Consider the following 10,000-nt stretch of genomic DNA (forward strand, 5'->3'; position numbering starts at 1 on the left):
GGGCCGGTTGGTATGAACGAGAAGGGGTAGGTTGATAAGCAGGGTACTGGGCCTCCCCTTCGTAAGTAACTTCGGCCACGTATCCCGAGTCGCCGTTCACGGTGTAAGCAACCCTTTGTACACGGCCATCGGGAAGGAGAACGTAGTAAGCTCCCTGAGTATCATAGCCATTACGATTTTCCTGGTGATTGTAGTCGTTTCCAGAGTAATCGTCCTTCACTGCATAGTCAAAGTTGTACTGAGCGGGTCCCTGTTAAGAAGAAACATTATGAGCGAATTTTATACCTGTGTATAAAAATGTATAACACTGCTAGTGTTCATCTAATTGCCCTTTTGCCTCTAAAATTCTAAATAACTTATGATTATTTGAATATCTTTGGAAAGTAGTTTTAACAATTTCACAGCTAAGTTTCCCTTTCAAAGTTGATCTTATTAGCCAACAAATAAAACAGTCAGAAGGCATATATAGTTGAAATGTTGAATTATTTTTATGACTATCATTGTCATTATTATTGGTATTATTATATCTATCATATATTCTCTAAAGTGAAGCTTAGTTAACACAGTTTTGGAATCATGATTCAAAGGCAATTAGTTTCTAGCAATTATATAATATTCAAGTAACATGAATATATCAAACGGTTCGTGGAATGCCGGCTTATAATAAGCATTATAAAGTCATTATTAGCATATCACGTCCATTATATTTTGTCTAAAAGGCATGAATGCTGAAGTATATCTTGAGCGGCCTTGTACCCAGTAATTTTCATATATTTCTTCAAATGTTAAACCGATCTCAGGGAGTTTTAGTACCAACTTTGTGGGATCCCATTAAGTCTGGGAACCTCACGTTCGGAATTACTACAATTAGAAGTGCTATAAAGTGTACGCAGGCTTACCGAAGGGGCAGGAGCGTTGTAGGATGGGGAAGGCGCTCTGTAGCTCGGAGCAGGGGCACTGTAGGATGGCGCAGGAGTATTGTATGATGGGACTGTGCTACCGAAGGCAACTGCCACCACAGTAAACAATACAAGAACCTGTTCAACAAGAAAAGATATGTAAATCGAATTTTCCACTGCATTCTCTGTATGGTTCTATTCTTTCTCTTATTCAAAAGATAACTGACAATGCCGGCACCACTGTTTACCTGAAGAGACATGGCAGTGGTGCTGAGGAGAGGATGTGGTGATGGGCGTTAACCTGACTGACGCTTTATAGGCAGAATTTGACCCTCAGTGTGACGTCATAATCGTTGCTGTCGAGCCAGAAATAACTGAGAAAGGGCGAGGAATTTTTCCGCTCCAGCAAAAGGGGAGGAAAGGTGATATAAGTATTCTTGCAACTAGATTAATGCAACTATAGTATTGATTGTACCAAGGTTTTGTTTCCAAAATAATTATCACAAACAACATGACCGCTTTACCAATTTTCTGTTTATTGGCTTCCGTAGTCTCAGTTCACTGTCTTCACATACATATAAACAAATACAGGTACATATACGAATAGATATAGACAGATCGATGCACACACAAACATAGACACAGATACACGCACACACAAACTCACATCTGTGGCCGACAAATGTCACCAGCAAGACATTTGTATTGTGCTAAGTGACTTCAGTGCAATATCCAGCTGTGATCGAGCTGGCTACGAGATGTCTGTTGGCAACCATGGCTCAGGAGCTGATCACAGTTGCGAAAAGAGCCTCCTTCTCCGGGAATTTGTTAGGTCCCATAGATTGGTATCAGTGCTCTAATCCGCATCGCTTGATACAGTATAGCGATACGGCTACCGGAGATTGACCACATTTTTTTTAGCAGTCACTGAAGGATCCTCTAGAACTGCAGGGTTTACCGGAGTGCTGAGTTCTTTGTCTACAAGGATGTGAAGACAAACAGAAGTCAAATGCGTGTATAACTAACTCGCATTGTTTACCTAAGTATCTACAACGAAAAACATTGTGCACCTTTTTGTGAGGGGACTACATGAAGCAAATATTATACCTGCAATCTATAACCATACATATATATACGCGAACACACGCACACACACTTCTAGTATGCGTGTGTTTTCTTTTTGTGTATATATACATAATTTCTGTATCACTATGATTGCGTGCACACATTATGACAGTAGATGACTTTTCTTATTCAAATTGTCATTCTACGACAGTGGTATGTAAATGTCTTATATAGTAAGGACATTTTTAATACACTTTGCCTCATAGATTGCCTCAAAGGTGTTCCCTAGAATGACAGAAATCCCCAGAAATTGTTATATTCTTAAAACGTCTCCATTTTAAAGTCCACTCCATAAGAAGCGAGCGCCAATCACTGCTTTAAAAAAAAACATATACGTATATATATGTATATGAATGCATGCATATACATATATAGACATACATATCCTTACAAATTTATAAATTTATGTGTATATAAACATATGTGTATATTCGTTTGAATGCAGACATTATATACATATATGCATATATAAATATGTATACATGCATACATTTTTTTTAACGGTAGGTTCATGTTTGAGCCGCCGTGGTCACAGCATGATACTTAATTGTAGTTTTCATGTTGTGATGCTCTTGGAGTGAGTACGTGGTAGGGTCCCCAGTTCCTTTCCACGGAGAGTGCCGGTGTTACCTTTTTAGGTAATCATTCTCTCTATTTATCCGGGCTTGGGACCAAGGGCTAGGTAGACAATCGAGGTGAAGTTCATTGCCCAAGGGAACAACGCCCCGGCCGGTGACTCGAACCCTCGAACTCAGATTGTCGTCGTGACAGTCTTGAGTCAGATGCTCTAACCACTCGGCCACCGCGGCCATATGCATACACACACACACACACACACACACACACACACACACACACACACACACACACACACACACACACACACACACACACACACACACACACATATATATATATGCGTATGTACATAAATATATACACATGCATATACGTATGAATACATGCATTGATAATTAGATAGCTGGATATGTAGATAGATATTCATGTGTTTATATATGTTTATATATCTGTGTGTGTGTGTGTGCGTGTGTGTGTGTGTGTGTGTATTTGTGTGTGTGTGTGTGTGTGTGTGAATGTTTGTGTTTGTGTGGGTATAAATGTAGACATTTATATGTTTATGTATAATATTCATTAACAGGTAAATAGAAAAAAATTGACTTGAAGTGCAGTTTTTATGAAACTCGATAAATTATGTACACAAATTTATTTCAGGAAAATGATGTAAGCATAACTAGGAGAAAGCTGATTGATTGATTGATTGGTCATCTAAAATTATCTGCCGCGTCAACAGCCAAGATCATTAGCGACTCTGCTGGGAAGGGCTGGTTGGTACGAGTGAGGTGTACGTTGACAAGTAAGGTATTGGGCCTCTCCTTTTTAAGTTCGGCTAAGTATCCGGAGTCGCCGTTCATGGTGTAGGCAACTCTCTGCAGACGGCCGTCGGAAAGGAAAACTTAATATGTATCATATCCATTAAGATTTTTTTTTGGTGATTGTAGTCATTTCCAGAGTAGTCGTCCTTCACTGCACAGTTAAGATTGAACTGAACAGGCCACTGTTAAGAAGAAAAAAAAGGAAAGCGAATAAATGTGTCGATAGAGGTAACGCCTTTTTTCTATGGTGAGTATGCATGTATCAAAAGGTGTGTGCGGATATATAACAGTGCTGGAGTTACTCTAATAGTTACGTTGTCGCTAAAGCTTTTCTGTTGTGTTTATAGATGAACTTTAAATATATTATTTCCTTTGGACAGAAGTTTCTAGCAACTTCAAGACTATCTCTTTTAACTAACAAACGACAGTTGGAAGACATACTGATGAATAGAGCATTGTTACTGTTAGCATCTTTCTTTTTATTGTTGGTTCACTTCTATTATATAGTGTTTAAAGTGATAATGTTTTGTTAACACAGTTTTGAATTCAAGGTTCAATGGCAAGGTATTAATTTTGTAATATATATATGTCATGCATTTATATCAATCGTTTCGGGAAATACTGGTTAAGAGCCTTTAATAAACACTATCCAGCCAATATGATAATATTGAGTTCATTATATTACGTCTGAAACGAGAGAAAGCTGAAGTACTTTTCATATACCTCTTCGAATGTTTAACCGTGGTCAAGGACTTCCAAAAGTAATTTTGGGGGGTCTCATTGAATCTGGGAACCTCACGTTGGGAATTGCAACGAATAGAAGTGCTATGAAGTGTATGCAGACTTACAGAAAAGGCAGAAGCGTTGTACGATGGGGAAGGAGCTTTGTAGTCCTGAGTGTATATATAACACACACACACACACACACACACACACACACATATATGTATATATATGTATATATTATATATATATATATATATATATATATATATATATATATATATATATATATATATATATTTATATTAATACATATATGTGTGTGTGTCCGTGTGTATACGTAAATAAATTATTCATGAATAAATCACACACACACACATACCTACATAGCAATCTATCTATCTATCTATCTATCTATTTATCTATCTCTCTATCTCTCTCTCTCTCTCTCTCTCTCTCTCTCTCTCTCTCTCTCTCTATATATATATATATATATATATATATATATATATATATATATATATATATATATATATATGTATATATATAATGTATGTATGTCCATATATGCATATGCATGCACTGATACGTACATATATATATATATATATATATATATATATATATATATATATATATATATATACATATGTTTTCTTTTTCTGTATGCATAATTTACAGGTTAACAGAAAAATAAATTTGAAAAGCAACTTTTATGAAATTTGATAGATTATGTACACTTCAGATATCTTTCAAAAAATGACCTAAGCATAACTAGGAGTCGGCTGATAGGATGGAGTAGGAGCTGGTTGGTAGGAGCGAGAAGGGGTATGTTGGTAAGCAGGGTATTGGGCCTCTCCTTCGTAAGTAACTTCTGCAACGTATCCGGAGTCGCCGTTCACGGTGTAGGAAACTCTTTGTAAACGACCGTCGGGAAGGAGAACGTAGTAAGCTCCCTGAGTATCATAGCCATTACGATTTTCTTGATGATTGTAGTCGTTCCCAGAGTAGTCATCCTTCACTGCGTAATTGAAGTTGTACTGAGCAGGTCCCTGTTACGAGAAAATAATATTAATATTTTTGGAATGAATGGGCTTACAATAGTAACGCAATTTTCCGTTAGCGTACCTCCATTTTATTATTATTCATATAATTATCAAAAGTTTATAATTTTCTTGCCAATAGTTTATAGTGTATTCCACAATAAAGAAACGTAAAATGTTGAAGTTTGTCTTTGCACCCTTATGCTACAGATATAATTTACTCGGGAACTTAGTTCATGGACCACAGTAATAACTGCGGATATCCCGGTGATCAAGGACTACACTCAGAAGAACAATACAGTGTTTACATACTTACCGAAGGGGCATGAGCATTATAGGATGGGGCAGGAGCACTGTATCTTGGGGCTGGGGCACTATAGGATGGCGCAGGAGTATTGTATGACGGGACTGTGCTGCCAAGGGCAACAGCCACCATGGCGAATAATACGAAAACCTGTTCAACAACAAATAAAGTGTTAATACGATTTTTCTTTTCAGTCTATTTCTTTTTTTTTCACGGTAACTATGGTAACCAGCTATATTTGCACCACTGCATACCTGACGAGACATGGCAGTGCCGTTTAAGAGAGAGAACTGAGTGTAATCTTGGGCGGCCCTGCCTTGACGCTTTATAGGCGGGATTTGACCCTCAGAGAGTGATTTCATAGCCGCTGCGGGGGAGCTAGAGATTACGGCAATAAGAGAAACTTGTACAGGTTTCTGCTCCAATAAATAAAGAAGATAATAAGCCTGGAGATCACGGTGCCTACAATTGCAAAAATAATAATACGTTTACTTTTTTTCTTTTTCTTTTTAACATACTAGCTCCTTGACTATTTTCCTTGAGGACCAATCAACGGTGTGTGTGTGTGACTGCACAGACAAACATTCAATATGTGTGTGTGTGTGTGCTTATATTAATACATATGCATATACATAAAAGTAAAGCATATGGATATATATAGATAGATAGATGGATAGAATAATAAAGATACAGATATAGAAAGATATTTATTTACTCACACATATACAGACAAACACACAGACACACACACAGACACACAAACATACACAGACACACAAATACACACGCGCGCACACACACATACACACATGTATGTGTGTGTGCATTACATGTATATACAGTGCATATTTATGTACATACATGATATATATTCAAACATTATGTAATATATATTGTATATATTTATTATATATTCATATATATATATATATATATATATATATATATATATATACATATTTATATATTCATATATATATGTATATATGTGTGCGTGTGTGTATTGCGTGTATATATACACATACTCGTACATATGTATATCTATACACACACTTATACATATATGTATATATGTATATATATATGCATATATATGCATACATACCTACATATATATACTGTATCTAGTGTGTATATACATGTATGTATATATATATATATATGTATATATATATATACATTGTGTGTATATATATGCTATATATATATATGTATGTATGTATTTATATATACACATTGTGTATATATACATATATGTATACTGTATGCATGTGTATATACATGTGTGTGCGTTTATATATATATATATATATATATATATATATATATATATATATATATAAAAATATATATACACACATATATATATATATATATATATATATATATATATATATATATATATGTATATATTTATATACAATGTATATATTCATATACACTGTATATGTATGCATATATATACAGTTATTATTATTAATTATTATTATTATTATTATCAATATTATTATTATGGTAAGCCATATAAAGAGTTACACTGAACACTTCGAGAATCATACCACCACAGGAGTCAGTGCAGGTCGAAATATACCTAAGAAAGTAAGAGAAGAAAGAAAATCATCTGCTATTAATATAGTAAAAACATATTTGTTGATTTTTTTGAGAAGTTACAGTCTCTGAAGCAAATCTATTCCAAAAACTACAAATAGCAGTAAAACGACATGTAGAAAACTGAGATGTAGACGATCTACTTGTATTAAATGTCATTGAATTGCGGTTTATAGAATTACTGATAACTTTTGGAGATTGATAAAAATCAGGTAAAAACTTATTGAGGGGATGTGAATTATCAGTTACTATAAGACTGAAGGAGTCCCAATATCCCTACGATGCCATCTGTCCAAATCTAATCCAGACAGGAGAAATTTGATGGAATTAAAAGAATGCTCAAGCAGGCTTAAGTGTGACTCTGCAGCAGATAGCCACGTCATGAGTCTACAACTAATGATGTCATCTTCATAAATCGTCTTAAACTTGCGAATGATGCCTAACTTAGATGTAATTGTCCAGGCCATATTCAATTATAATGTAAGATTTGTATCAAGGGTTACATCCAAGAGCTTAAGATTATCCACTGAAGCGATTAATAATCCATTAATCTGCTAACTTGGATACTAAGGTTACTGCGTTCTAGACCGACTCACGACATTCCCTTGGACTTGATAGGAATTTAAGTTCATCCACCATCTAGAGCTCCACTATTGCATTATCATCATGTCTACAGTGAGGATGTCAGCTAATATTTGTTTGGCTGCCGGAGAAGGACTATCAACATAGAGAGAAGTATCAACATAAGCCAACATTTTATTAGTATTGTCGGACCACTTATTAATTGTATACAAAATAAAGAGCAAAGGGGTAAGAACACTATCCAGAGGAATCCCAGGAGATACACAGGAATACGAGCCTAAACTATCACCATGAACACGCTGTTTTCTATCAGTTAAAATACATAAAACTTTACCACCAACACCAGCAGACCGCAACTTAAAAACCATACCCTTGTAATTACCAGTGTCAAAAGCTGCACTAAAATCCAGAGGGGCAAGACTTGACTCTTGGCTCTTATCTAAAGAAGCCTATTTCATCCACCAGGGTAAACAGTGAATCATTTCAGTCAATTCCTTTTCTAAAACCAAACAATCTCTGAAGGAAACGGTCTCAAATATAGAGAAAGACGTTTGACCAGCAAACACTCAAAAACCTTTGACAGAAATGGTGTAATTGGAATGGGACTATAGTCAGTAGGTGAAGACTGTAATATTACAGATAATTTAGGAGCTAATTGGCTCTTCAGTCTTTAAAATCCAAGGAAATAAGCCGTTAGGGTCTACTCCACAAAATTCATCTAATTCTGATAAGATACATGATTTCTGAGGACCTAAAAGCAAATGAATTAAAGTATGGTAATTGGTGACATGAGAGAGGAAGCATGATATCTTCTAAACTTTGTTAAACTATATGTGACACTAACATCAGGCTTAAAGTATTAATGGAGGATTCCATACAAGAGGTGCTTTAAGCGTTGACCATCATTTATGAGGCAGTGACGCTTCTGAGAAAACTTCTTTTAAAAGAACATTATATTCATAATTGGCTTATTTATAAACATCAGTGATTTCTTTCGCATGGCAACACAATTCACCCAACAAAGATCAAGTGCGGTTAGAAGACTAGAGGTTATAGGCAGTATACTTGGCGATATCGTTTATTAAACAATGTTTTATCATGTGAATGAAATGTAAGTTTCGCTGGTTATAAATCTAGTTATGATGTCCAGCAATAACAAGTTCAGAGCATTAACAGGACAAGGAGCACTATAAACATCTCTCCAAACAGCACTATGAGAAGCATGGTAGACACCCTCCCAATTAATTCCAGAAGATTCGTCTAGTTAGCGTAAAATCTGGTATTGGAAAGTCCGGCTAGATCATACAAGGTAGACTACGGTGGTCAGAAGAAATTGGTGCATTTTAATTATCACTCTCACGTCAGTTAATAAGAGATCCAAAGATTACCACTCGTGTAAGTTGCACCACGGACTAACTGCTCAAATCCAACATCTGAGAAATCTTAGGCAGAAATGCCATGTCAGTTGAGGATTTACACTTTATCGAACAGGTTTAACATCTCGAATGTGTTTCTTTCGGAAATCCGCAGATCACAGGATCTGGTGAAGGTTACGATGTTCTTAGCAAACTTTTCTATATAAAAAAATTGTTTAATAGAGACAGGAGGTTCAGTGATCTAGTTTCAAGATATGAAGCGTACTTTGATGCAATTATTATACACAATAAACATTTGTATAACCTTGCTAGTTTGCTTTCATACATATTAACTGCGTATGTGTGCATCATAAGATTGAACAAAGTCACATATGGTGGGATTTTTTGGTACTTTCACAAACACCGTGTACTACCACGTTCATAAAGTTATACTTCTTAAAATATGCGTATGTGCTTGTAATATATGTTGAAATCGGTTTCTGGGATATTCAATAAATTTCTGTGAATGAAAGTATATCATTTCTGATGCAAATGATAAATGAAAAAAAGGAGTTGAATTTCAGTTTTATGAAATTCAATAAATTATGGACACTTCAGGTCTCTGTCAAGTAAATGACTTATGCATAACTAGGAGTGGGCTGATAGGAAGGAGTAGGGGCCGGTTGGTAGGAACGAGAAGGGGTAGGTTGGTAAGCAGGGTATTGGGCCTCTCCTTCGCAGGTAACTTCTGCAACGTATCCGGAGTCGCCGTTCACGGTGTAGGAAACTCTCTGTAAGCGACCGTCGGGAAGCAGAACGTAGTATGCACCCTGAGTGTCATAGCCATTGCGATTTTCTTGATGATTGTAGTCGTTTCCAGAGTAGTCGTCCTTCACTGCATAGTTGAAATTGTACTGAACAGGTCCCTGTTACGAAAAAAAAAATGTTGATATTATTGGTATGAATG

General features: G+C 35.8%; 3 protein-coding genes across 4 annotated transcripts in view; all 3 read right to left on the reverse strand.

Moving 5' to 3' along the window:
* LOC119596190 (cuticle protein 7-like) overlaps positions 1-1,181 on the reverse strand; it is a 1,339-nt gene extending 158 nt beyond the window's left edge. The window contains exons 1-3 of the mRNA XM_037945370.1: positions 1,148-1,181; positions 900-1,037; positions 1-250 (exon numbers count right to left, since the gene is read on the reverse strand). The exon at positions 1-250 is cut by the window's left edge and continues 158 nt beyond it. Coding sequence (XP_037801298.1) covers positions 1-250; positions 900-1,037; positions 1,148-1,159 — 400 coding nt within the window. The 5' untranslated portion in view covers positions 1,160-1,181. The remainder of the gene's footprint in view (positions 251-899; positions 1,038-1,147) is intronic.
* A 3,664-nt stretch (positions 1,182-4,845) lies between these two features.
* LOC119596213 (cuticle protein 18.6-like) lies at positions 4,846-5,788 on the reverse strand. Its single transcript, XM_037945387.1, has 3 exons — positions 5,743-5,788; positions 5,501-5,638; positions 4,846-5,193 (listed from the first exon to the last, which is right to left on the reverse strand). Exons 1-3 carry the CDS (start codon positions 5,752-5,754, stop codon positions 4,906-4,908), a joined length of 438 nt encoding a protein of 145 aa, XP_037801315.1. The 5' UTR covers positions 5,755-5,788; the 3' UTR covers positions 4,846-4,905.
* A 3,818-nt stretch (positions 5,789-9,606) lies between these two features.
* LOC119596155 (cuticle protein 7-like) overlaps positions 9,607-10,000 on the reverse strand; it is a 1,122-nt gene continuing 728 nt past the window's right edge. For both annotated transcript variants that reach the window (XM_037945339.1, XM_037945333.1), the window contains one exon: positions 9,607-9,959. In XM_037945339.1, coding sequence (XP_037801267.1) covers positions 9,672-9,959 — 288 coding nt within the window. In that variant the 3' untranslated portion in view covers positions 9,607-9,671. The remainder of the gene's footprint in view (positions 9,960-10,000) is intronic.

The sequence above is a fragment of the Penaeus monodon genome, chromosome 3, assembly GCF_015228065.2.
Source record: "Penaeus monodon isolate SGIC_2016 chromosome 3, NSTDA_Pmon_1, whole genome shotgun sequence".
NCBI lineage: Eukaryota > Metazoa > Arthropoda > Malacostraca > Decapoda > Penaeidae > Penaeus > Penaeus monodon.

Excerpts from the sequence above, each read along its gene's own strand:
- LOC119596213 (XM_037945387.1), bottom strand. Across the intron at positions 5,194-5,500 it reads ATAATGCTCATGCCCCTTCG|GGACCTGCTCAGTACAACTT; the intron begins GTAAGTATGTAA and ends TTCTCGTAACAG.